This window comes from Exophiala bonariae, assembly GCF_035927105.1.
Source record: "Exophiala bonariae strain CCFEE 5792 chromosome Unknown scaffold_22, whole genome shotgun sequence".
In the NCBI taxonomy this organism is placed as follows: domain Eukaryota; kingdom Fungi; phylum Ascomycota; class Eurotiomycetes; order Chaetothyriales; family Herpotrichiellaceae; genus Exophiala; species Exophiala bonariae.
The window spans coordinates 290,418-316,479 of record NW_027042497.1 but is presented as its reverse complement, the minus strand read 5'-3'; the positions used below and the strand labels follow the sequence as shown (position 1 = coordinate 316,479).

Sequence of the window (26,062 nt, the reverse complement as noted above, 5' to 3'; positions counted from 1 at the left end):
GCTATTTGAAACAAGTCATGCCATGCTCTTTCCCCTCCCTGTGAAATATGCTGTGCTTATCAATCCTCAAATAAATTACATCGTTGATTAGATTTCTTTGCGGACCAGTTTGGTGATGGTCGTCCCATCACCGAGGATATCGGCTTCTTCTTCCAGCCTATATCCTTTATAGCGTGGCAGTGCTTTGGTCCAGATCCACCAATAAAAGAACGAGAATATCCATCTAGCGCACTTGTCAATTAACCGTGGCTATCAAAGGGCGTGGATTACTTACACTGACAAGCCAACAATGGCATAAGTCGCATAGAAAAAGTTGACATCTGATGTCCCTTTCTTTGGTGGGAATAATGGCGCGAGAATCAAGCCAATGCAGAGGACAATCCGGAGCCACACTGCAGGCAGCCATGCACGGAAAGGTCGGACAAGTTCGGGCTTCTGTCTACGCAACAGGACCAGACCGATGCCGATTGCTATGGCAAAGAATTGGCCTGCGTAACCCTCGACATCTGCGATGAAAGAGTAGACCGTAGATGATGGGGGTGCGGCAATGACAATGAAGGACGGTATGTAATGCACTATTAGACCACCCATGGGCGATCCAAAGGGCTTGTTCGATGCTAGAATCTGTGAGTATGGCAGAAAACCTTGTCGCGCAACCTCTTGGTTTACTCGAGACTATAATCTTGTCAGTGTAGGAATTCAAGAAAGGGCACACAACCCTACTGTGCTGAAAGTAACAACCATCACGTTTCCAACGGCACTGAGCGCAATTGCCAACGGGAGAAACTTGTCCCCAAAGCCTGGACCGAATAGTTTCTCGAAGAACAGTGCAGCAATAAGTTCTCTTGTCTGCTTGATCTCCTCAAGTGGCACTACAGCAAGATATGCAACATTGACCAGCATATACATGACACAAGCGGTGGCCAGAGCAATCGGTCCAACAGACTTGAGAGTCCTCACCGGGTTCTTGACTTCGTTCAAGACATTGTTGACATTGCTTAGTCCGGCGTAGGAGTACAGGACTTTGAAAAATGAGGTTGACAGATTGTTCAATCCCCAATTCGAGCCACCCCAGAGGTCATCGTAGGCATAAACCAGAGAGGACGAGGAATTGGCGGAATTCTCCGGGTTTGCGTTTGACAACTGAGGGCGGAAGAAGACCACAAAAAGTCCTGCAAGGATCATAAATACTACAAGTCCAATTTTCAACCAACCAAGAATGTTTTGAATCCAGATGCCGGTGCGGTAGAAGCAGCTATGCACAATTGTGATCCACGTGAGTAGTCCCAAGGCCAGAAGTTTCGTATTCAGATCTCCTGGTTGCTGGCCAGCAGCGAACAAGGTGTACTTAGCGAAGACGATGCAATTCGTCGCTGAGAAGCCAAGTAAGACAGCTTGAACAGCAACAAAGGTTGAGGCCAAAAATCGTGGTTTTCTGTAAGTATATTCGAGATATACCTTAGAGCCTCCGGAACGGGGAAGCATGCAGCCATATTCCATATCGATGACTAGGCCAGCCCAGGCGACCAGAGATCCAGCGACCCAGAGGACAAGTGCTAAACCGGGGCTGCCCACTGTCTGAACAATAGTGCCAGGCATGGCAAAAATTCCTGTTCCTATTACTCGAGACATGACGAGTACATAGGCACTGCCCCAGCCGAGGGTACGCCCGGTCGTGGCCGTCTCTGGAAGGACATCGTTGTCGATTTTTCGGTCCTCGAGTAGATCTGTGGAGTGTGATGGTGGTGCATGTTCCAGCGATTCGTAAGAAGTCCGTGGCGACTGCAACAACGGAGAGGTAGAGAGATCTTCCCGCATCTTTAATTAAGTCGAGAAATATAAGTAGGGACGTATGGTGTGTTGGAATTGGCACGTAGACAGCCGAACAGTGATTCCTCGCCGTCGAAATCTATGCAAACGCTTGCAACAACAAACATATGCCCCTCAAGAGCCAGAAAAACAATGTTCGAAAAGAAATGTGCAACAAGAAACGTCAAGAACTTCAATGTTTAGAAAAGGGTACAAAATGCTGACAAAAAGGGTAATCTGGCTCAGGCTGTCATCAGCTTTCAAGGTGCTACATATGCAAGCCTATCGGTCATTAGTCTGTATCGCATCATGGCGCGTCAGATATCGGAATTCGGTCACAAGGTGTCTCGTACGGACAGTGAGTTGTTCGTACTGCGGCATGGTGACAAGGAAGCCTGAAGGACTGGGGCACGGATTTGCTCATCTCGCTCTCCCAGCACGCCATTTCAGGGGTGCATAGCTGTCAGGGACGTATCTTGTTTTGTGAAACAACCAATGCAATGATCGGGACAGCGAAGTACCGGGTACTAAGTACCTCGTTTCAGTTGAATGGAACACACCTCGAAGGCCAGCTCTACACTTGGCAAGGCTTTCAACATGCATTGGTAGCAGCTTTACTTAAATCGAAGAATGGAACGACGGAATTTGAAAGCGCAGCATCTTGCACGTGACCTTCCATTCGGTACGGAAGAACTCTCACCCAGAGCCGAGCTTCCCCGCAGACGTGTTTATGTCAGCCTCACTCAACTTTCTGTGATTCAAACCTCGGCCCACGGTTTCAACTACTAGTAGCTCAAGCAACTTGAAGAACGATAAAGTTCATCGTCCAAGAAATAAATACCTGGATGAGTCCTCGATGACTTGAACGCTCCAAGAAACCATAGATTGCGACACGGGCAGGAGTGTTTGCTGACTATTTGGCCACTGAAATACCTCTTTGGACTGTTGCCGAGGCCAAAGGCTACATTGAGCTATCGATCCTCCTTTTGTCAGGCTCCTTGATACTTATACACACCCGCGGTCTTTTGTCAGAAGTTAGTGATCCCAGGGCTAGATCATACTTAGTAGCAGAGAACCCTTCAGATCACCATCTACAGCAACAGGAAGACAACTTGAAATCTGTCCAACATGGCTGTTGATAAGATCAAGCCTTACAATGACCCCCGTGTCTCGCTGCGGTCTGCCAATCTCAACGGTCACAATTATGGCTACCTTTACAGCCCAGCTTCCACCGAGGTACCGCACAGAGGAACTGTCGTACTTATCCATGGGTTCCCAGATATCTCGTTTGGTTGGCGCTATCAATTCCCATTCTTAACCAGTCTCGGCCTCGATGTGATTGCTCCTGACTGCATGGGCTACGGTCGTACCGATTCGCCACTGTTCACACTCAAAGACTACACCTACAAACGAGTCAGTGATGATATTGCCGAGCTATGTCGCCAGCTGGGCCTCAAGCATATCATCCTCGGTGGTCATGATTGGGGTGGTGCGATTGTCTACCGGGTTGCTCATTACTATCCAGACTTGATTTCGTCAGTGTTCAGCATCTGCACACCTTACGCTCCCCCTATTCCCAAATACGAACCTCTGGTGCAGCTGGTGAAGACGAAGCTCCCCAACTTCGCGTATCAGATCCACTTCGCTTCCGGCGAGCTTGAGCAAGAGATCCGTTCTAAAGACGAGATCCGTCAGTTTCTCAACAACATGTATGGCGCAAGAACACCTGAGGGTGAAGCGGCTTTCGACGCAGAAGGGCGCGTGGATTTCGAAAGGCAACGACGCGTGGGGCGAAACAAACTGCTCGATGACGATGAGCTCAAATACTATGTGGACGAATACGCCCGACATGGACTCAACGGACCCTTAAACTGGTACCGAACACGTGAAGACAACTTCATAGACGAGTGGACCCATTTCTTCGACGAAGGCCGCAAATCCAACAAAGACGCCGTTAGGGATCTGACAATCAAGCAGGAGCTTTTATTTGTCCTGGCCACAAAAGACCAGGCGCTGAAGCCATTCATGGCTGCGAAAATGGGAGACAGAATACCTAATCTTACCAGGCGAGAGGTTGTCGCCGGTCATTGGGCACTTTGGCAGAAACCTGAAGAATGTAACAAGATCATTGGCGAATGGTTGCATGAGAAGGTCTTCAATAAGGCCGGTGGCAGTGGCAAGAGTAAGCTCTGAGCTATTTCACAGACAAACTAACGCCCACCCAGTTAGTGGGTTGTTTGCAATGAGATGCATACCTCTTTCTTAATTCCGCGTAGACCCTTGAATCACACCAATTTGTCCCCAAGCACCGTCTAGCCCTAAGTTGTTCTACCTGAAGAGTCATACCGGTGCCTCAGAGAATTCCCATGGCTATGTGTCTTCCACCAGCCATGCGCAGACTTTGTGTCCGAAAAGAAGGTCGTACTAGACTTCCTGCCCTGGAATAGAGGGGAGGAGTGTGTCGGATATTCCCGACACTGCTATGCTTGGTAGTGCCGTGGTTAGGACAACTCATATTATGAGTAGGTTTGCACCGTGTGAACCTTGAAGTCAATTTGAGGTTGGGCGATCGCAATACGTAAAATGTGAAATTCTAGACACTCAAATTCTCCTGAAACCACAGCCTCGCTTTGTGACCATGATCACTACATTCTTCAAGTGCTCGTACTCAAACTGGTCGTTAAGGAATGTATGCATCTGATTGAGTCGAGTGTCTGACTAAGGATGGTGATCCTTCACCAGGCAGCTTGTGTTAAACCTTTGATAGGTCATACCTTGAAAGCGATAGGAAAGGCTTGAAAGGAGGAGGCCCTTTCACGGTGACAGAGCGGTCAAACCCGGATGCTATAATAATGGTCCTTCGGCTGATACTTCGTAGCATGACGACGAAGCTGATGGACTGACCATTCAAGCATGATAACAGAAATCTAAACTTAATCTGAGGCGGCGTGAACCTATCATCGCTGGCACGTTGCAGTTGTGATACGGCTCAGGTGATTCAGATTATATGTCGCACGATTGAGTGTACTTAATCAGGACTTTTCGACGAGCATTTATCAACTCACCTCAGGCGGCAGTGACCAGCCGTGGTTGTTTTCAACGCGAAGCTATGGAAAATGTTTTTCTTCCGAAGTATACCACTCCGACTTGACTCGCAAGGATATTTTGGTACCCGGATTCGCGATGAGAAGCATTCCGAAGTACATGGTTCCAAGTCAATGATATGTGGTTCACCAGAAGCCCCTGTTTTGGAAGAGTTGGAACCGATTGGACTCCATCGAAGCTTGGCTGCAATACGCTGTCTAGGTACCCGTGCTCTTCTTCAAGGCATGTTGTACTAGTTTATCAAGCCACTGGAGTTGGGAGATTTCGTGGTTGGAGGAATGCTGAGTGAAAAAATCGTCAACATGGAGGCACATAAAGAATTATGCAAGAACTGTCTAGCTTGTCCATGGGTAACATGAGATATCGTATTGAATGAGTGTTGCTGATATAGTACTAGCACGACGAGTGAGTCTAACTACTGCTTGGAGCCCTTGGGTGCTTTAGGCGAGATATACAGGTCTCGGGGCTCTGCATCGTCTCCAGAAATTCGCCCGAGCCAACTCTTCATTCACATCGTTCCTAGCCTTTCTCAAGCTTAAAGTGTGCCAACACGATTCACGTCCATCATAATCAATGAAATACTATAAGAGAAAGGACACATGCTCCATTTTTCTCTCTGTTCCCCGCCCAAAAACAGCTCTACGATGACCCAAAATCGGTAATGGCTCGGCATCAGGTTGACTCAGCCATGTGCATGCATAACCCTTGATCTTGGTAATAATGACTCGCAAGTCATTGGAGCTGAAGACGTCACAGGAATGAAACGAGATGAGATCCAGGACGGCCAAGCCCGCCTCTATCACAAGCGAACAACCGTCGCAACTCGACACATCAGTCGTCACTCGTGGCTGAAGCAATAGCCTTGGTTGAACTCGGCAACCCCGCGCGTCAGAACAACGGCGGTGGTGAGGTGATTATGATTGCCGGTTTTCAAATCACCAAAGACGGAATGCACATTCAGATGATATGTGAGGCTGCTTTTGAATGTGATGACTTCCATGGCTTCCCTCTTCGTTTTTCCTTTCCAACCAACTAAGCCACCCACTCCCACTTACGGGGCATCATGACTGTGCAGTGTTCTTACCAAGCCTTATCCGCCGAAATGCATCAGTGATGAAATGAATGCGAATTCAGTGGGCCTGCTATTCGTAAACAAGACCTCGCTGTCCAAATCTCTCTCGAATAGTAAAGCTGATTCTCAAGACCTCCGAGAAATTAACCAGCATGTCCAGCGATCTCGGGATCTGGGCAAAGAGAGGAAAAGCAGGAGGCGTGTCAAGAGATCAAGCATTCCTCTAGGCTGGACTTTCCTTCCACCTCCTCCATCACCTACTACCATCCGTCCAGTCCTGCGAATCGCTGACCAACCTCACTCGATCACTTCTGAAACATCTAAACAAGGCCATACCAGTAATAGTACTTCACAAGGTCTCAAGACGTGCAGCCATGACTCCTGTCCAACTAGTCCATTACTGGACATCGTCCGACCATCTGGGACGTCGGCTGAACCTTTCGGTCAATTCACGGTTTCGATGAATGCTGAGAAGCATCGAATTCTTCAATACTTTGTTACCAAATTCTTCCCAGCCGTGACGAGACTAGATATACTGTCTTTCATTACTGGTAATGATCAAAACCCCGCCAACCCCGCCATTCAGATCATCCGCAAATCTTTGTCGGACCATGTCCATTTTTTGGCTCTGCTAACCGCCTCGAGCGCTCGCATGAAATATGTGGAGCAGTACCACTTTGCACGAGAAGATCTTCCAGAACGTTTGGCTGACGCCACCCTGAAGTTGCTCCGAAAGTATCTTGCAGAAGGCCGGCCGGTAACGCAAGAGCTGCTACAAAGTATACTCTACTTGTGGGCGATAGAGAGCTACCGCAGAAACTGGGACGCCGTATTGATGCATGGCAACATGATCATGTATCTCTGCAACACACACTTTGGTGGCTTCCAGAACCTCAATCCCTACCTGCGACGTATGCTATGGATTGCCGATAGGTTTCAAGCTGCGGCCACAGCTAGGCACCCTTTAGTGGAGGAGCGATGGGAAACCGAGGAGATAACGACACTCCAATCCTCTCGAGCCATCCAAGCTCTACAAGAGCACAGCTGGGAGCCCAATGGACGAGGTTTCTCTCGGACCAAAATAAACTTCAGTCTTAATTTTACCGCCATCATTGAGGCTGTCGTCAACCTTGCTCATGTGATACAATGTCAGTGGGCTGAGGTTGCTGTTCTCTCTGAACTCCCTGACCGAGACTGGGCGGTTGCTCGTAGCTACACATTATCCGATGAACTGCTTGGTTCCAAAGATGAAACTTTGGATGCATCCAATGCTAATCGCCACTTCAAATTGCAGGATTGTGTCCGGTTAGCGCTTATTGTCTGGCTTGCATTTGTTCCTGCGAGTGCCCCGTACTCGCCAGCGAAGCACGTGACAGGTGCTCTAACCATTCGAGCGGCGATTGATGCCAGACCACTGCGCAATCGACTCAGTAGTATAATCGATCACTGTGATACTGCTCCTACGAGTAGGGAAGATGATCTTCTACTATTTTGGGTTGCAGGTCTTGGGGCCGTGGCAAGTGAGCTCGTTGAAAATCAAGAATGGTTTGCCGTTCAATTCCAGCGCTACGCAAGAAAACTTGCCGTGTATTCTTGGGACGACTTCATCGAAGTGAATGACGCATTCTTGTTGTTGGACAGACTTCAGCAACATAATCTTACAAAGTTGAGTTGGTTGCTGCAACGAGCCATTTACGCAGAAAGCTCAGACGAGGATGCCACGCCCGAATGAGCAGAAAATTAGTGCCGATGCTCGGGTTGTTCTATCGATTCTGAGTTATTGGAACATGCCACCAGTGAGCGGCTACAAGACTGCAGTGTATCCCTCCTTAACCCATACTCATGAAATCTATTTATGATCACAAGCTTGGTCAAGAGTATCGGTGCGAATGTGTATTTGTTGATTCTTCTCTGACCAACAGAGAAGGTCCTAATGTCATCCATGCAATGCATCATTCTTCCGTTCTACCCATCGCTTTCTAAGTGCCTGCGCCGCAAGTTTCGGCCGCCGGTCCCTAGTGAAGACGCCCTTTTTGTTTCCATCCACCCTAAAGACCATGGCGCTGGTTTGGAAATCTGAAAAACTCCACACATGCTCACCAATGACAGAGTCAAGGCGGTCAAACACACGATGGTACACCTCGAGCATACTGCTCTGAAACTCCTCACTCCAAGGTCCCGGATTTGTCATGTGTAGTCCGGCCATGGTGTCGGAGCCATATTCGGTCATGATCATGGGCTTGCCATACTTGGTTTGCCAGGTCCGGAGATCTGTCTCCAACTCGTGCTCTGCGGTTTCCAGGTCGCCGGTGTGTTCATACCACCCGTAATATCGATTCAAGCAGAGAACATCGAACAGGTCGGATATCAAATCATTTTCCGCAGTCGCCAGGACGCAGTTGCTAAAACAAATGGGCCGCGTGGAATCCAGGCTACGCGTCAATTTGACCAGTGGAGCGAAGTATTCTCGAGCACCATCTTCGTGGGACGCCGGCTCATTGGCGATACACCACATTACCACCGAAGGGTGGTTCTTGTCGCGTGATATGAGTTCGCGAATGTTCTGAGAGTGTGCAATGCTCGTAGTGACATTCATGGTCTCCGCTGACCATGTTGGAGGTGCCTTCTTGCCAAATAGTCCAGATGCAATGCCTAGATTTAGGCCAACAGCAGCGGTCTCATCGATCACAACGATCCCGTGTCGATCAGCGAAATCGTACACCTCCTCTGCATAGGGGTAGTGCGAGGTTCGGAAAGAGTTGGCACCGATCCATTCCAGGAGTTGGAAGTCATGCACCATATATGCTGAGTCGTGCCCTTTGCCACGGATTGGAGTGTCTTCATGTTTGCCGAAGCCGGTGAAATAAAAAGGCTTGTTGTTGATTAAGAACTGAGATCCCTTCACCTCGACTGTACGTACTCCGACGTCAATAGAGTATTCGTCGACAAGTGAATTGTCGTCCAAACGGTGCAGATAAAGGGTCAGCTTGTACAGATACGCGTTTCCTGGTTGCCAGAGATGCACGGACTCGATCTCGATTTCACTCCGCTCTCCGTGGGCACACCCTACAACGTTTCCATTCTCATCCGCAACCGTCACTCGGATCTCACAATCAACTGACTCACTGCAAGTGGCTTCATACTTGATAATCCCCGTCCTGTTCTCGCCAACAGTGTCGGTGACAATGGTAACATCCCGGAATGAACGTTGAGGCACGCTGTACAGCCACACCGAACGAGAAAGGCCAGAGTAATTGAAGAAGTCGTGCAAGTATTTCTGTTTCCGTGTCCCATTGGCCAAAACCTCAATGCTCCCAGGCGGGATAGTTTCGTTGCTGAGTTCATTACAAACAGCGACTGTGAGACAGAATTCTTTTCCTGCACTGACGAGCTCCGTGATATTCGCGTCAAAAGGGGTATATCCACCCTGATGATCCGCAACGAGTTTGTCATTGACGTAGATCCGCCCTCTGTGCGTGGCCGCGTCGCAGCGGATGAAGACGTGCTCTGAGGTCCAGCTCCTGGGAACCCTGACGCGACGTTGATATTTGACCCAGCCGACATGATCCCGTATGCCGTGGTCGAGTAGGATATCATTGTAGCTCGCAGGCACCGGTATTTGTGTCTTTGGTGAAAGCAGCTCGGTCCACTCCTCCGTTGCAGCATCAGCGACGATCTCGAAATTCCATACTCCGTCCAGGCAGATCACTTCTCGCGTGGCCGTCGCCTGAGGTCTGAGCATAATGTTCTTCCTCTTGTTGTGATCTCAATGGATGTTGGTGAGGTAGATCGATGCGTACAAGAAGATTATTCGTCTCTCATGCTTCTATGCTGGTTTCCATGGAAGTGGCTAGGGCCAAATCTACGACCACGAACACACCCGGCCCGCTTATTCGACGGTTAGGATAGATAATACTGCTCACCCCGAATAGTGTCAACCGCCCTGCCTCTGTTAATCCACGCCCCATAAAGACAAGGGATCACAACCTCCACAGTGGCAACATCAAACCCCAATATCGCCTGCTCGGAATATTGCTCGCACGAGAGATGCTCCGGGTCCCGCGGTGTTTTCATGTTCAATTGCCGACAGTCTCAACTCCACACGATCGGCTGCCTTCCGGGGTTACCTATGTGGCTGTCGCGCTAGAGGAAGTCTACGAGTCAGTAGTTAGTTTTCACAACAGGGTCTCTTCCGCCATCGGATTCCCTCGTACAGTTTTGACATCGCTCTCTCTTAAAGTGGCTTGTGGCCTGATATGGACTGAGGTTGAATCGCGGCATGCATTTACGGCAAAACAAGCTGTGAAACCCGATTTCGCCAAATCATCCTATCATCGAGTGCCCTCGTATTGCTAAGGCTACTGCTCTATGACTAGCTATGGAAACTCTTGGACGTGCGAGGCGAGCTGTATCGCCCTCTGTTGTTTTCATCAGTCGGACTCAACGCAGCAATTGGGGTTTTAACTAGGAAACTATTTCGTGTCCCACAACCTCTGCTCTAAGATCAAGAGGCTCTGTTTACCCAAGGTCATTATATCACGAGAGCTCTCCTAGAGTTTGGAAGAATTATGTTCATTAGAATCCCTTTCAAATACTGAGTTTTCCAGTATTGAAGATTTTCTGCCACTTTGGGTACTAGTTAGGTAGCCACCGATGTCTCATTTCCCTTGACAGGAACCAAGGGAGCCTCCCATAGTGTGGTGGTTACATTGATCCGATATATCTCTAATCACCAAAACAGCCGCATTAACATGCGTTTGATTGGACTATGGTCCGAAATCACGGCTCGTGAGTTCTCTCAGCCGCAACTGCCGTCTGATGTCTTGTCTTTGTGGTTTCGAATTTCCAGGCGGGGATACCACGCTCAAACAGCTCGTCTAGCTCTTCATACGTACGGTTCTTGGTCTCCGGATAGAAGAAAATAACGGGTAATAGGTATACGAAGGTGATTCCGCCAAAGAATAGACCAATCTTCTGTCCCCAACCCGCCCCTTGGTTAGAAAGCATGATTGGGACCGTGTACGACTATTTACGCGTTAGTTGAACGAATGATAATCAATGTGAATGGAACTCACGAAGATCAATCCCGTACAAGCCTGTATAATGGCAGCGCAGGCAGTAGTCTTTGCACGAAGCTGAGGGCTTGATACTTCGACGAGAGAAATCCAGCCTGTGTAGAATGAGTCAGACTAGTCAAACCCGAGCAGATTAGAAGAGCTCGTGGCATCTACTTACCAATTGGAGCCATAGAATTGGCGTAGACAAAGGCCCAGACTGCACAGAGTACAATCAATCCTACGCCCGAGGCACTGGTTTGCTCCCGGAAGCCTAGGCCGCCAACGATGAAGCAGATAATGCCCAGGACTACTCCACCCCAGATGACCAACTTTCGCCGACCGACCTTATCAACGAAGTAGAATGATACGACTAATCCGGTGAGAAGAACGAGTTGGATTATGATTTTTCCGAGGAAGGGATCCTTGAGATTCGCCAGTTGAAAAAAGTAGGTGGTGAACCCGAATATCAGAGCAACACCGACAAAATTCTGGAAGGTGAAAGGTAGGGTTGCCACGATGATTCGTTTGATGTTGTTCTTGGTGAAAAGGGCGCTCCAGTCGGAGTTACCGTGGGATTTAGCAAGGGCAATCGACTTCTCGGCCTCGAATCGAACGACTCCATACTCACGATCGAGATCATAGCCTTCGACGTTACCGACCAGCTTGTGCAGGGCTTTCTTTCCTTCTTCATGTCTCCCTTTTGTCGCATACCATGCTAGAATACTAATCAGCCACGCCTAAACACAAACAGAGCCTGGTATCTTACCAGGAGTCTCAGGAAGATAGATCACTGGAACCAACCAAAGACCAAAGAACACGAATTCCGAATAGAACATGCGACGGAATTGATAGGGAGCTGTGACGTCGAGCGTCTTGAGGCCGATCGCCAAAAAGACCTGTCCGAGGGCGAAAGCAAGTGAGAAGGCACCCAGCATGGCACCACGAAACTGGGGCAGAGCAATCTCAGACATGTAGACCATACAAGCTGTAGAGATCATGCCACTTGCACATCCACCTGCGACACGGGAGAGTGCGAGGACAATATAGTTTTGTGCAACGATCGCAAGTATGATGGACTGACCGAGGCGTCAGGATCAATATCATTGGTTTTTCATATTGTTTGCTTGCTTACCAGAGTCAGGAAGAAGGTGAACACCCACATGTTGAACTTGCGACCAAACCGATCGGCCGTGAAGGGGGAGATGAATTGAAAAGTAATTTGTGAGGCATAGTTCACGGCGGCCCATATGGACACATGCTGTGCGTCGAGGACGAGTTTGCCAGTCTTGGGGTCATGAACGGTTGCAAATGCCTGGATGAATCCTCTGTTGGCAACGATGCTACCGATCACGGAGTTGCAATAGCCGGCGTACCTGATATACTGATTAGCATGGTAGTAGCGAGTTTTAGGTTCTGCTGTCACAGAGGCAAGACATACACTCCTCCAAGAGCCACCATCAGGCCAGTCACGTAGAGTCGCTTGAATTTTCGAATCAGAGCTCCACGTGTGAAGCCAGCATACGCTGAAGTAACCGGTGCGATCTCATCCTCTGATGTGCCCTTTGTAGCGTGTTCTTCCACCTCGATGACAGCTTTCTCGCCATCAGCGGAATCCTTGACTGTAGCCATATTGTGACGGGCTTCGAGATAGACTAGAACCAGGGGTTGGAGTGTGTCTTCGATCAAAAAACGAGTTCGTCCCGAGGAATTGCTCCATGCCTTATATGCAGAGTCATGTCTGTCACGAGAGCCGTTGCCAGTGAATAAATCGCTTAGACCTATGGAGAATCAACACCATCCCCCTCGGCCAAAGCTGGGGGCAAAAAACAGAACCTGGAGTGGATTCATGCGGTCCACAAGATTTCAATGTTGGGCCCCGCGTTAAGGAATGGACGCTAAGCAGAAAGGTTTGAAGGAGAGAATCATTAGCCCCAACGGCCCCGAGGAATATCCGCGAGACAAGGCCAAATTCTAGAGTTGAGAAGGTATATTTAAGGCTTTCGCACCATCTCGCGGCCGACCATTCTCCCGCCATCCGTCCCCCACAGACCGAGAACGCAGCGATGGACAACCATCTCGAGATCGCAACTGATCCCGACAGTGACACTGTGCTGCCATCGTGCGGCCAATGTAGACGACGGAAATTGAAGTGCTCACGCCAACAACCCTCCTGCTTGAATTGTCAACGACTCGGTAAGGAGCCGTTTGATTCACTCTATCTAAAACAACTCATCCACTAAGACTCATCGAAGATACCGAATGCGTGTATGATATCGCAAAGACCAAACCAGGGCTGAAGAGTGGTGCAGTGGAAGCTCTTAGCCGCCGCCTCGGTAAAATTACTGGATGCCCAAGAGCTATTCTCAATTTCAACCTACTGATGCCGGACCAGAAGCCATAGAAAGCCATGTTTTTGACCATAGTTCAAAACGCCGACCTGACCGAAATTTTGATGGGTTGGAACTAACATCCTCTGACGATGAGTCTCATATCGCCAATGTACTGTCTAAGCTGTCTCACGAAATTCAGCTGTTAACGTCTACGCTCGGATCGACCTTGGGCACGTTACCGAACTCCTCCATTCATCTAAGGCATGCCGAAAATGAGGAGGAGCATAACGATGCCCGGCCACGCAAGCGAGCAAGGCGGCTTGATGAGAACACTCAACCTGTCCCATCAGAAACCGTTCTTATGTCTAGGGAGAAATTCCAGTATGGTGAAGAAAAGTATCCTACTCCTCCGTCTATTGCGTGCCTCAACGACCTTTTAGCTGTATATTTTACATATATGCAGCCATGGCTTCCTATCGTACATGAGGCCGCATTTAGACGCAAGATCTCGACGCCCGAAGGACAGCAACAGATGTCTCTGGTGCTTCATGCCATGGTTTTCGCAGCTCTGAGATTCGTGAAAACAGAAGATGGGCAGTCTCTGGACGCGACATACGTCAGAGCCGAGACCACAAAGTCAAGGAATATTGTGCGCTTAGGCGCAATGGAAGAATTGTCGGTAGAAAATCTGCAAGCCCTCGCCATTCTCGCTTTCACAGAGGTCAGTGTCCGGTTGCTGTTCCTGCATAGAAAAGGGATCCGTGACTCATTAATCAAATCCAGATTGGTAATGGTGCCGCGCACAAGGCATGGCCAGTGATCGGATCTTTAACTAGAACGGTAGAGTACCTGCAATTGACAGTTGAGTTAGAGGATCTCGAGAAGCGTAACGGTCTATTACGTTCCGCGTGTGAATTGCGTGACCCAGTGAACTGGGTCGAGGAGGAAGAGAGACGACGCGTCTTCTGGAACATCTTCATTCTTGATAGGTATGTTGTCCATCACTCCGTGACTGATGACGATTTTCCTAACGATCATAGATTTTGTTCAGTGACAACCGGGTAGGTCTCTAAACCTCGTGGTAGAATCGTTGAATATTCCAAGTTGCTCACAGACTGTCAGATCGAATACCAGTCTCACGAGTGCTGATGTCAGTCGCAGACTGCCAATATGTGGCGGCCACTGGTATCGAGAAACACCAGCTGTCACGCCATATTTTGGGATCTGGGACCGATCTGTGGCCGGTATCAACAAGTCAATCACTTTTCTCCCTGCCCATCACTGGCACACGTCACCGTCAACAAATATTGATATTACTGAGGCTGCCTCGGCCTCGCCAACAGTTCCCCGTCCAGTAACAAGCTCGGAAACGGTTGATATGTCAACCGTTGGAGCGTTTGCCTACTTTGTAGAGTCTATGGAGTCTCTCAGTCGGGTGGTGGCATATTTTCTCCATCAGAAGATCAACTTTGATAACAGGCAAGAAGTCTCCAGTTGGCTTGTGCGATTCAAAGAGCTTGATCTTCGTCTGGTTCAGTAAGATGCGTTCCTACGAGATGAGCTCTGAATCACTTGACTGACACTATCGCTCAGCTGGAAGATGTTTCTGCCACAGCAGTGGAAGGATTCTGGCGTGTCTCGCCGGGATTTTCCTGGTGTCATGGACCCAAACATGACGGTTGCACATGCCACACACAATGCTTCAATGATCCTTTTACATCAGAGTATCGCATATCCCGGGCTTAAATTGCAGGGTATCAATCTGCCAAGTTCGTACAGTGCCGACACCTGTCAGCATGCCGCCATTGAAACAGCCAACATTACCTCCAAGTATCTCGAGACTACTTCCAGATGTTTTCCAGTGTCTCCACAGCTCGGATTTTCTGCTTTTGTGGGCGGACGTGTCTTGTTGTGTGAGTAATGGCTGGCTTCCAATCAAAAGCTGTGTACTGACGAACGCACATAGTCCATTGGCGTCATCTTCAGGCTGTTGACGTAGATACTGAGTTTTGGGTACTCGTACGATGTCTTGAGAATATGTCGTTGCGATGGGCAGGCGCAGATCGACAAGGAGACCAAGAGTTTAGGAAGACATTCTTTAGCCAGTTGGCCTCCAGATTGAGAAGACTTTACCTTCGACATCAGCAAGATCATGAATACCGGATGAGCGCGTCAGAATACGAAGAAGAGCTCGTGGAGCAGGACCCTCGGCAGGTGCATACTGCTGAGTCGACAACCCTGCCAGAGAACAGCATTCAGGCGGCTGTAATGGCAACAGTAAGCGGACCCCTCAATTCGTCTCTTCCGCCTGTCTGCAGCGCCCAAAACTGGGAGCATCCACCAGGGTCTACTGGTGCAGCCATTTCCCACCCATATGTGACTGATGGCGACGAATTGTCTGCCATCTCGCGTATCTTGATGGACCACAGCTTCACTGAAATGGATCGAGTTATCAGTTACGAGGATATGAATTTCAACTCTCACCCTAATGATATGGCAGCAGGATTCTCTAGTCAGTGGGGTGACATTCTCGGAGGGTCACAAGCCGGTGGTGTGTGGCCCTCAACTTATGAGAACACCTACTAGATTCAAATATGCAGCTTCCTTGATTTGAGGCAAAATTGGTAGTTGTCTTTGGTTTTCGTGGTTTTCTCAATGATGACGTCTGGACGCTGAAGCCATCGACTTGCAAGGGATTTCTGGCCGCCAATGGGCCGAGCACTACCTGGGGTGGGAATCGCAAATATCTTGGTAATCAGGAAGAAATCATTGCCCGCCTTCGTCCCCTTCAGTGCGTGCTCAACAATCGGTATGACGGTTCGTTGTGTGATGAGGTTGGTGTTTGCCTCAGGCTTGAGAATCGCCACAGACGTGGCCCCTTGCTCTGGCAACAAAACTTCTGTGCTGATTCCAGAGGCTCCTGCATGGGACAAAACAAGGATCGAATCTTTTTCGTGGATTATGCCCTCGACGTGTCCAATTGTTGCCTTTTCATCCAATGCTTCATGGTCAAGCAATGGCAGATCAGCGCCATCTTTTCTCCGACGACCAGAAATGGCGAAGCCCCCTTCTGCAGTCAAGAGCAATTTGCCTGCCTCCGTGGTCTTGATCCGGTGGACGCGAACATGCCAGTCTGGCCATTCCTCGCTTGGAGGCACCAGTGTCGTTTTCACAATCACAGACCGATCGACCCAGGGGTGCCATGTCACTTCAGCAGTGACAACCTTGTGATTTCCTAGACCCTCGCACATGACACTACCAAAGACTGTTTCACCACATTTGTATTTTGTTGCCCATGTCTCTGTGCCATCTCGACTTATCAGTAACATGTTGTCCGGTGCGATTTGAGCCACTGAAGAATTTCCGGTTGGGACGGAGAAGCCAAACGCTGACGAATATGCAAATTTACAGTATTTTGCTACTCCTCCCTTAAAATGGAAGCCCAAGAATTGTGTGCTTGAGAGCATGAAGTGATGGCCTCCACTGGATTGATTGCAAAGGATTTGTCTGGGTGCTCGAAGGAGTTCAACCGCTGTTTGGCGTGTGATTTCTGGATAAGGGAGCTCTGGCTGAGTCCAGAATAGATGATTCGCTGGTAAGCCGACTACGATCAAGGCTTTTAGAGCCCAATAGACTGACTGTGGTGAGTTATAATCTTCGGTCATGTACATGTTTCTGGGTGATTGAATGTTAGTCATGAGGGACTTGTCCAGGACAGCATCGGCATACGTACGGATAGAGCCAGCCCAGATTCATAGTCCCGTCGGGATAAAATATGTCTTCAGAGTGCCTCGCCCACCATCGCAGATGCCGGAGTAGAAAGCCTTTGACAGCTCCATGGCTCGCTAATGGTTCCGGCATGTTGGGAACATCGGCAAAAGCCAGCGCAGCAAAATAGCCAGCGCAAGCAAAACGGTACGTCAGCGATCTACCGAATGGTATGACCGCACCTGCCACAACATTAAATTAGCAAGACTGTGTAGCTGCATAAGACTTCGTGCTTGTTACTAGGAGTGGGCGTACCTTCTGCGTCAAAAAATCGCCAGAACCCAGCACCAAATTGCCGTGCTTGTTGGCAATATTTTTCAGTTCGAGTTGGATCCAAATCTCGAGCAAAGCGTACATAAAGGAGCTGGCTGAATTGAATAGCAAAACTACCCGAGTAAAAGTCAGCTCTCCGTCCACTTGAACCAGTATGTGCAAGACCGGTCGTGCTGTAGGTCCTCCATTCCTCTTCATCTTGATCTACACTTCTCCAATCTCCATCTCCTGACCAACCATGGCCAAGGTAGAAGGTGTCCAGCTGTGACAAGTCATTTTCCATTTGAGGCCGGATCTCATTGAGTTTCGTATCAGCCACACGGATGAGAGCCAAATTTGCAAAGACACGAAACCAGAGCCAGTTCGCTTTATGTATCTCCCTATTATTTATATCCTGGAGCCACCTGATCAGATTGTTCTGCGTTTGCGGCTCAAGCTTGTCCCAAAGTACTGCTCGGGGTGCGGCAAGTAGGGTGAAGGAGATCATTTCAGCTTCGACCATACGCTGATCATAATCTTTGATGGCACCCCAGTAATCAGGATGGTCTGGATCGGAGCCTGTTGCAAGACCATTGAACCATGGCTGTATCAGGTCCCAGTCGGCATCGCCTGCCATCAACAACGCACCAACTACCCATAATGGCCTTGCATAGCCTTCCAACTGAGCGGCCGTTTCATCGAAGTGTGTTCCAGATGCAACGGGGAGCCGCACTCTAGCTGAGCCTGTCGAGAAATACTTGAGCAGTGGCCTCAGAAGTGCCTTACTTGCCCGGACGACATCCTCGCGCGTTTGCAAGGGATTATCAGAGAAGCCGTCAAGTACAGGCATAGGTGGGCGATTGAGTTGAGGACAGGATAATCAATAATACTGTGCTAGGGGTGACTCTTTGATTGACCGCTACCTACAATCCGCGACCATAACTACCTGGTGACTTACGGCCAGGATATTGGAAACTAGACTGGTCGTTTAGCTCCCAGGTCATGATATCCACGTCGGGATCTCATCGGCCGCGCATTCTGCCGTAATTCCGACTGACAATGCATCCGCCCCTGCCAAGATGTGATGTCGGGGTAATTTATTATTTTACTTGTCTGATCAGAACGAACTGGATGCCACTTGTTGTCCCACTACGATAAGCATGCCAATACCTGAGATCTTTATGATGGAGACCTGTCGGATGGTTCGGGCTGATAGGGAGTGTGAAGAGAGCTGATAATGGTATTTACTCCTACTGACTCCAGGATGCAACACTGCCTTCCTTGTCCTTCAGGATGGACTCTGTTATTGTTACAGAAGTGCTAACAACTGCAAGCGCAACCGGTACATCAAATCAACACTCGAATCTGCGGTTCATCGCAAAGGCTGCAGAGGAAATCGTGGATGAAAATGGTCGAAAGGAAAGGGGCCTACTGGCAGAGTTATTCTCGGAGAACGTTGTTGCCAAAATTTTGCGGACTGCAACAGATGGACTGACGGATAATGTGAGATACCTCATTGCCAGACCAATATTGCGAAGCTTTTGTGGACTATTCGTTGACGATATTACTAGAATCCACCTACCCAATACCCTAACATAGTGCCTCAGAAAGGGTTCAATGCTGGAGTTTACCAATCAAGCGATATTTCGTTCTGGACATGTGGATTTTTCCCTGGCTGCCTATACTCGCTACTTGAGCGTAGTATCAAGTACCCACAGGGTATTCCAATAGGGCTCGATGATGACGGTGCCTGCATAAATAGGATTGGCGGCAATGATGTTGTCGGTCAGTCAAGATCACTATCAATCCGAGGCCTATGTAACCGCCTGAAGAGTCTGGGTCTTCTCTGGTCTGATCCGATCCACGGCGAGGCTCAACTGACCAACACCCACGATTTGGGCTTCATCATAATGCCTCACATGCGTCCACGATGGGAGCTTTTCCACGACGAGTCAGCGGCCAAATCTATCCGCACGGCTGCACAAAGTCTTTGCACACGTTTCAGCTGTACGGTTGGGGCCATCCGATCCTGGGACGCAATTTTCTGGCAGAAACCGCCAGCAATACCCATCACAGATATGGCGGAGAATTTCCTCGTCATCATTGATTCCATGTGCAACTTGGACCTATTGTTTTATGCCGCTGCACTAACAAGCCAAGCGAATTTGGCGGATGTCGCCATCAAACATGCCCGGACACTCATAGACACGCACTTACGACCTGAAAGCACTCTTCGTGGAGCCACCTCTAGCTGCCGGTATGGAGGGACTTTATATAGCACACGGCATGTTGTCAACTTTGACCCCGTGACGGGGAAAGTAATGAGGCATATGACGGCCCAAGGCCACGATGTCAGCACCACTTGGTCACGGGGGCAAGCGTGGGCGATCCTGGGCTATGCTCAAACATATGCCTGGACCAAAGAACTAGATTTCCTCGATGTCGCGTGCGGATTAGCGGAATACTTTCTGCTCAAGCTGGAAACAGCGCCCGCATGTGTCGAGCTCAATGTCCGGATCGCAGAGCAGGAGACTTCCAGCACTCACAAGACAATCAAGAGCGGGAGGTACGTTCCCTTATGGGACTTCGACGCACCTCTCGAAGATAGTGATTCACCACCGTTGAGAGATACCTCGGCCGGTATGATCGCAGCTAATGGTCTACTCATGCTCTCCGAGAGTCTTTCCGACGGAGGCCAGCATGACTTGAGCGCTCGATATATCGAAGCAGCGCTTAGAATCGTTCGGGAAACAATCGAGTGCTCCCTTGCTCCTGAGAAGGCACACTTGACACAGGTGGACGGACAGATCACTGGCGAGGATGTGACACCCGAGCGAACTTTCGAGGCAATATTGAAGAATGCAACGACGTCAAACAATCCAATGGGCAGGGAGAGAATCAAAGATCATGGACTGGTGTATGCTGACTACTATTTCATCGAATTCGGAAATAAATTGCTGCGGATGGGAGTGGTTTAGCGATTACTGCAGACATACGGAGTTCAGGTTTTTCCATGGTGAGATAGGTAAATAGCATTAACTAGAAATCAACGGCACCCGATACCGAGGTTGGAATGTTGACATTGATACAGCCAGCGGCATTCTTACAGCTTGTCTGTGATATTCGGTTCATTTACACTAAGGGAAGAAGAACGTCGAGGTCATTTAAGTATTTCCGATATCGCCATCGGGTCATGTCGGATTGATGGGTAAAGCTTCGGCCAAGTTCGGATGTATCTCGGATGGGGGATGCTGTACGAATGGGGGGGAACATGGCAAGGGACGATGAAGGGGAGATTGAACATGGCCCGTCATCACTGACCATGGCGAAATGCAGTTTTTTGATGTGGGAAATGGCATGATCCTACCGTCTCTGTAGAATAGGCATGCGCACCGAATATACATAATCATGAAAGGAGCATTTGGGAGAGCCGAGGCTGTCCGTCACATGCCTTTTACTTCCCAAGATCTATGGTCTGGAAATCCCCCGCAGCTCCGACCACGCATGGGAATGCTTCGATTCCGCCACCTCGATTGGATCGCCCGACCTCCAGCTCGAGCTGTGGGGTGCTGGTTCTTGTCAAATCCGGTGGCTATGGCCAGTGGACACTTCAGACCCAGGCTTTCCACTCGCCCATGTGCCTGGACCGGGGGCTAGCAGTTCCTTGGACAAAACTATGATGAAATCCCCCATCCGTTCTGGGGGCTTCTGACTGTGCCTCGGCGGAAAGGCAGAGCTTCAGGTCCCAAAAAGTTTCCCCCCCAAAGGGCATCATGGCTGAGAACAACAAGAAAAAAGTGACCCGTGGGTGGGCACGCGTCCGGTTTGACTCACAATTGACCATTTTCGGATCAGAACGGTACGCTCGGTTCTTGATCTCTCGGTCTGTGGTCATACTAAAGCTAGAATACATCCTTCTTCCTGGGTCTTCGCTTGTGCTTCTCGTTGACCAAGTAAAATAAAAAAAGAGTGACCTCACACTTTTCCCCCTCTCCACCTGGGACCGTTTGGGTATTAATTTGTTTGGGATCGACTCTCCTCTCTGGCTGATCCTGTATTGGCGTTGGCTTGGAACAGCATCATTTCCTTGTTGCCGAAGAATTTTTGTCGTCACGCTCGTCCTATTGCCCTCTCCTGCTCCCGAGTCCTCTCCTCAGCTCTAGGAGATTGAATGCTACTGTCGAAGCGGAATTGCAGGTGCACGCGAACAACCATAGTTGAGATTGGTCCTTGAGTTTTATTGTTCCTCCGAAGGCACCTCGATCGCGTGCTCGAACCCATCGTAACGATGTCGGCGAAAAGCGTAAAAGGCGAAGGTGGGAAGAAGCCAGCCACTGCAGCAGTCAATTTGATTGCCGGAGGTGGTGCTGGTATGATGGAAGCCCTTGTGTGTCATCCCCTCGATACGATCAAAGTGCGAATGCAGCTTTCGACACGAGCCCGAGCCCCCGGTACCAAGAAGAGAGGCTTTTACCAGACGGGAAAGGAGATTGTCAAACGCGAAACTGCGTTTGGTTTGTACAAAGGTCTCGGAGCAGTGCTGAGCGGTATTGTTCCCAAAATGGCCATTCGCTTCACATCTTATGAATGGTATAAACAAGCGCTAGCGGATAAAAATGGTGTTGTCACGTCCAAAGCAACATTCTTCGGTAAGTCAAGCAGATCCAGTCATGCACGCGAAATGAGCATTGGAGGCTGACTTTGAGTGTAGCCGGTCTCGGTGCTGGAGTCACAGAAGCGGTGGCTGTAGTGACGCCGATGGAGGTGGTCAAGATTCGAATGCAGGCACAATACCACAGTTTATCCGATCCTCTCGACGTCCCAAAATACCGCAGTGCTCCTCATGCGGCCCTGACTGTGATAAAAGAAGAAGGATTCGGCGCTTTATACCGCGGAGTGTCTCTTACGGCGCTGAGACAGGGAACCAACCAGGCCGTCAACTTTACAGCATATACCGAGTTTAAATCGATACTACAAAAGGCCCAGCCTCAGTACGACAACAAGAACTTGCCTGCATATCAAACGACATTGATTGGACTCGTATCTGGTGCTATGGGTCCCTTCTCCAATGCTCCCATCGACACCATCAAGACCAGGTTACAAAAAACACCAGCCGAGCCAGGCCAGAGTGCCATTACGCGCATAGTGAATATAACGAACGCCATGTTCAAGCAAGAAGGACCGCGTGCCTTCTACAAGGGTATCACACCCCGAGTGATGCGAGTGGCACCAGGTCAAGCCGTCACATTCACAGTATACGAATTCCTCAAGAAGAAGTTGGAGGACAGCAGTCTACCATTCACTGGAGGGAAGTATGAGGAGTAAAGATTCCTGAACAATCTCATATCGTACCATTGCAAGGTCTCGCATATATCCCTACCTCGGTAGGTATGGTTGGACATTGAACGTTTTTGAACACATTGCATTGCATTTTCCCGAGCGACAAACCCAAAAGAAAGTCTTTGGATGCCGTATACCACTGCTTTTGCTGTCGACTTGTATATAATGGACCTTAGAGTCGAGTTATCTTGGTTGTCATCATATACTACGCATTATAAGAAAAAGATAGCAACACTCACAGCTTCTAATACTATTGAAGCTGAGTCCATCTCAATGCTGAATATTTTTCTTTGATCACTATTTTTGGCCGCGGGGTAATCTAGTTAGTTAAACTGCTGCTGCGAACGCGGGGCTCGTACATAAGCACGAGGCTGTGGGTAGCCACGTCTAATGATACCCTAACAACTCACCAGCAGAATGATTTGATCGTCTTCGAAGCCTGTACTGTCGTCGTCGATCAATCGAGAGTGCGGAAGATTATTTCTAGATACCTCGAGCGAGTCCGAGACTTGAAATTCGCATCTGCCTAGGAGGTCCATCCAAGAACCCCACCCTCCGAAAGCTCCGATGCACAGCCTCGTCGCCGAATATCACAATTAAAACCAGTGCCATCCCATCCCTCTTTCGTTCCTCAACACTAAATCAGAAGTCGGGGCTGCACCACAGTCTCCTTCCTAGCCAATACAGAACATAGTCCAAGGCACCTCTCCGGCTACTCTCGATATCTCTCACCATGCAGTCCGGAATATCAGGTAGGCACTATCAACACCAACAACCCTCGCTCAAGCATCAATCCACATTCTAACCATCTCATTCTCCTCCTTCCAGCATCCGCCGACCTACAAAATGCATTCGCAGCCTTCGCCTCCGACAGCGCTCTCTTCGCCCTCCCAGTAACCATCAGCAATGAGTCCCTCAACGCCCTGCCCGCAATCCCCTTCCCCTCGACCACCTCGTCAGCAACACTTGTTTCCTCTCTCTCCTCTCTCGAACAAATCCTCTCCCCAACAATCCCACTATACCTCCTCCTCCGCAAAACCCCCACACCAACCTCTCCACTCCTCGCAGCAACATACATCCCCTCCCGTGCCCCCGTCCGCCAGAAAACCCTCTTCGCATCCACACGCGCGAGTCTGGTGCGGGAACTCGGGTCCGAGAAATTCTCCGAGACGCTCTTCCTCACGGAGAAAGAAGAGGTGCTCGACCCTAAGACGTGGGCGGACGCCGACTCCTCAAGCGACGATGCTACCTCTGGCGCTGGCGGTGGATCGGGCACGAACACCGCGCTGCTCAGCACGGAGGAGCGCGAACTACAGGCCGTCAAGCGCGCCGAAGAGGAGGCCCGCCACGGCACACGAGGCAGGGATTTGATGAACGAAGGCGGCTCCGGCGGTGCAGTGTCCCTCGGGGGTGGAGGGTCCGGCACGCACGGCGTGTCGATGAAGGTGTCGGACGAGGCGCGCGAGGGTCTCGCGGCCGTGAAAGCCGCGCTGGACAACGGGACTGGCGGGGCCGGTGTCCTCGTGCAATTCGGCATCGATATTCCCAACGAGACGTTCACGCTGGTCAATGCCCCGCAACAAGGCGTCGCGCCTGCAGACGTGCATCGCAACATCCCCGCGGATCGCCCGACCTACAGCGTCTACGCTCCGGGCCGAGAGAGTGGGATCAACGGGGTGTTGTTCATCTACGTGTGTCCCGGCACGAGTAAAGTCAAGGAACGCATGGTATACGCCAGCAGTGGGCGGTTTTTCGTCACGTATGCAAAGGCCGAGTTTGGCATCACGGTGTTGAAGAGGTTGGAGGCCAGTGAGCCGGAGGATCTCGATGGCGCCAGGATCCCAGAGGAGATTGCCGCTCTGAGTCCTCCTGTGGCTGGTGATGGCGGCGCGGATAGTGCGCCGGGCAGTGGCACGGCTACGCCTAGAGGTGGTGGGTTTGCGAGACCGAAGAGGCCGGGAAAGAGATAAGGTTAGATTTCCAGGGGATAGCAAGGAATATGGTACGAGGCGTATCGTCCCGGTGGATCCCCATTGCCTAGATGATGCGGTATTGAAATCAAGGAGTGGGATGATTGGTTAAGCGAAGCATCAATAGCATGAGAGACGAAAACAAAACAGCAATGGAAAAGATCTCCTCGAATGACTGAAAGCATTGATTTGATGATTGCAATCTACTGGCTCATCTGATATCTAGCTTCGCAGAGCGACCCTAAAATGCACCCTCTGGCAGGTGAAGGCACTGTGGTGTTCCCGGAAGAGCTCATAAGATATCTTTTGTGTCCACATAGCTCGATGGCCTTTCAATTAGGACCGGGAACAGGAAGGACTGTCCCTGATTCGGCGCTCAGGTCAACCTGCAGTGTTGAATGCCTCCAGTGATAGATGCTTTTCTGCGCTACTGCATATGTTGATGCATAGGTCGAAACCAAATAGGCTAGGCCATGACTAATCTCCTGCCCGAGGTCTGAGGTCATGCTGCTTCGCTGAACCATCTCACTTTCTTATTGTTGATTGGTCCTTCATTGCTCAGCTTGAGGACTTCCTGGACATCGCACTTTCCCACACAAGACCTGATATCCGAACTGCCTGATCGGTTGGAAGATCTCATCTGGTCGCCATATCGACTGAGACATGTGTCTCCAGAGTGCCGTAATCAATTATTATGATATTCTAGGCCCTTCCATGGCCGAGGAATTGCTTGATGGGTATAATCGTAATGAGTGCACAGACTCATCAGAGAATCAAGATCAATACTGATTCCTGAAATTCTTTTTCTGGTAAAACAGATCCGTCCTGGAAGAACCCAGATTGATAATCTTAGGACATCCATCACGATCTTTCTCTAGTCTGGTACATTCGAAGCAGTAGAAGGCATCACTGATTCCCTCGCCACCGCAAACGATGCACTTGTTCTGATAATTGCCGAATGAACATTCATCGCATATTCGTGCGAGGGTGGTGGGTCGGACGTAGGAGTCGCATACAGGGCATTTGCCGTCGCATTTGTCGCAGAGTCGCCCCAGAGAGATGCCTGGTGCTTTGCGACACATGACGAGATCGGGATGATGGCGAGACATGTTGTTGAACGGAGTGGATTTGTGGGAGTCTCTTGTTTGAGCAGTGAGGAGAAGAAGTGAGAGTGAGAGAGAGTGATATACCAAGCGGTGATGTTGAGGTAATCTGGAGAACAGCGAAGAAAGTGGTAGTGCTGGCGGTGGGAGCAGCAGCCTTGTTGGAAATCAGAAATTCGCGCCGCAGTCATCGGAATTTCGGTTACTCCGCATTTGGTGACTAAGCAGCCAGCACGTGATATCGGAATTTACCACC

The 26,062-nt window shown here is 49.8% G+C and overlaps 11 protein-coding genes across 11 annotated transcripts; 6 read left to right on the top strand and 5 right to left on the bottom strand.

Moving 5' to 3' along the window:
• Positions 1-87: 87 nt before the first annotated feature.
• On the bottom strand, positions 88-1,818 carry LTR84_005934 (uncharacterized protein; the record flags this gene model as incomplete). Its single annotated transcript, XM_064849498.1, has 3 exons — positions 88-157; positions 275-675; positions 724-1,818. The coding sequence occupies 3 exons, from the start codon at positions 1,816-1,818 to the stop codon at positions 88-90; spliced, it is 1,566 nt and encodes a 521-aa protein (XP_064703722.1).
• Positions 1,819-2,937: 1,119 nt separating this feature from the next.
• Positions 2,938-4,002, top strand: LTR84_005933 (uncharacterized protein; the record flags this gene model as incomplete). The annotated part of the gene is made up of 1 exon (XM_064849497.1): positions 2,938-4,002. One exon carries the CDS (start codon positions 2,938-2,940, stop codon positions 4,000-4,002), a length of 1,065 nt encoding a protein of 354 aa, XP_064703721.1.
• A 2,030-nt stretch (positions 4,003-6,032) lies between these two features.
• LTR84_005932 (uncharacterized protein) lies at positions 6,033-7,718 on the top strand (the record flags this gene model as incomplete). Its single annotated transcript, XM_064849496.1, has 1 exon — positions 6,033-7,718. The coding sequence occupies one exon, from the start codon at positions 6,033-6,035 to the stop codon at positions 7,716-7,718; it is 1,686 nt and encodes a 561-aa protein (XP_064703720.1).
• Positions 7,719-7,922: 204 nt separating this feature from the next.
• Positions 7,923-9,728, bottom strand: LTR84_005931 (uncharacterized protein; the record flags this gene model as incomplete). The annotated part of the gene is made up of 1 exon (XM_064849495.1): positions 7,923-9,728. The coding sequence occupies one exon, from the start codon at positions 9,726-9,728 to the stop codon at positions 7,923-7,925; it is 1,806 nt and encodes a 601-aa protein (XP_064703719.1).
• A 1,037-nt stretch (positions 9,729-10,765) lies between these two features.
• On the bottom strand, positions 10,766-12,672 carry LTR84_005930 (uncharacterized protein; the record flags this gene model as incomplete). Its single annotated transcript, XM_064849494.1, has 6 exons — positions 10,766-11,011; positions 11,062-11,156; positions 11,222-11,758; positions 11,810-12,119; positions 12,176-12,416; positions 12,482-12,672. The coding sequence occupies 6 exons, from the start codon at positions 12,670-12,672 to the stop codon at positions 10,766-10,768; spliced, it is 1,620 nt and encodes a 539-aa protein (XP_064703718.1).
• A 717-nt stretch (positions 12,673-13,389) lies between these two features.
• On the top strand, positions 13,390-15,294 carry LTR84_005929 (uncharacterized protein; the record flags this gene model as incomplete). Its single annotated transcript, XM_064849493.1, has 5 exons — positions 13,390-14,094; positions 14,157-14,362; positions 14,414-14,434; positions 14,496-14,909; positions 14,967-15,294. The coding sequence occupies 5 exons, from the start codon at positions 13,390-13,392 to the stop codon at positions 15,292-15,294; spliced, it is 1,674 nt and encodes a 557-aa protein (XP_064703717.1).
• Positions 15,295-15,961: 667 nt separating this feature from the next.
• On the bottom strand, positions 15,962-18,243 carry LTR84_005928 (uncharacterized protein; the record flags this gene model as incomplete). The annotated part of the gene is made up of 3 exons (XM_064849492.1): positions 15,962-17,048; positions 17,107-17,323; positions 17,397-18,243. The coding sequence occupies 3 exons, from the start codon at positions 18,241-18,243 to the stop codon at positions 15,962-15,964; spliced, it is 2,151 nt and encodes a 716-aa protein (XP_064703716.1).
• Positions 18,244-18,686: 443 nt separating this feature from the next.
• On the top strand, positions 18,687-20,371 carry LTR84_005927 (uncharacterized protein; the record flags this gene model as incomplete). The annotated part of the gene is made up of 2 exons (XM_064849491.1): positions 18,687-18,896; positions 18,965-20,371. 2 exons carry the CDS (start codon positions 18,687-18,689, stop codon positions 20,369-20,371), a joined length of 1,617 nt encoding a protein of 538 aa, XP_064703715.1.
• A 1,310-nt stretch (positions 20,372-21,681) lies between these two features.
• Positions 21,682-22,718, top strand: LTR84_005926 (uncharacterized protein; the record flags this gene model as incomplete). Its single annotated transcript, XM_064849490.1, has 2 exons — positions 21,682-22,042; positions 22,105-22,718. The coding sequence occupies 2 exons, from the start codon at positions 21,682-21,684 to the stop codon at positions 22,716-22,718; spliced, it is 975 nt and encodes a 324-aa protein (XP_064703714.1).
• A 748-nt stretch (positions 22,719-23,466) lies between these two features.
• Positions 23,467-24,703, top strand: LTR84_005925 (uncharacterized protein; the record flags this gene model as incomplete). The annotated part of the gene is made up of 2 exons (XM_064849489.1): positions 23,467-23,485; positions 23,562-24,703. The coding sequence occupies 2 exons, from the start codon at positions 23,467-23,469 to the stop codon at positions 24,701-24,703; spliced, it is 1,161 nt and encodes a 386-aa protein (XP_064703713.1).
• Positions 24,704-25,482: 779 nt separating this feature from the next.
• Positions 25,483-25,812, bottom strand: LTR84_005924 (uncharacterized protein; the record flags this gene model as incomplete). Its single annotated transcript, XM_064849488.1, has 1 exon — positions 25,483-25,812. One exon carries the CDS (start codon positions 25,810-25,812, stop codon positions 25,483-25,485), a length of 330 nt encoding a protein of 109 aa, XP_064703712.1.
• Positions 25,813-26,062: the final 250 nt, after the last annotated feature.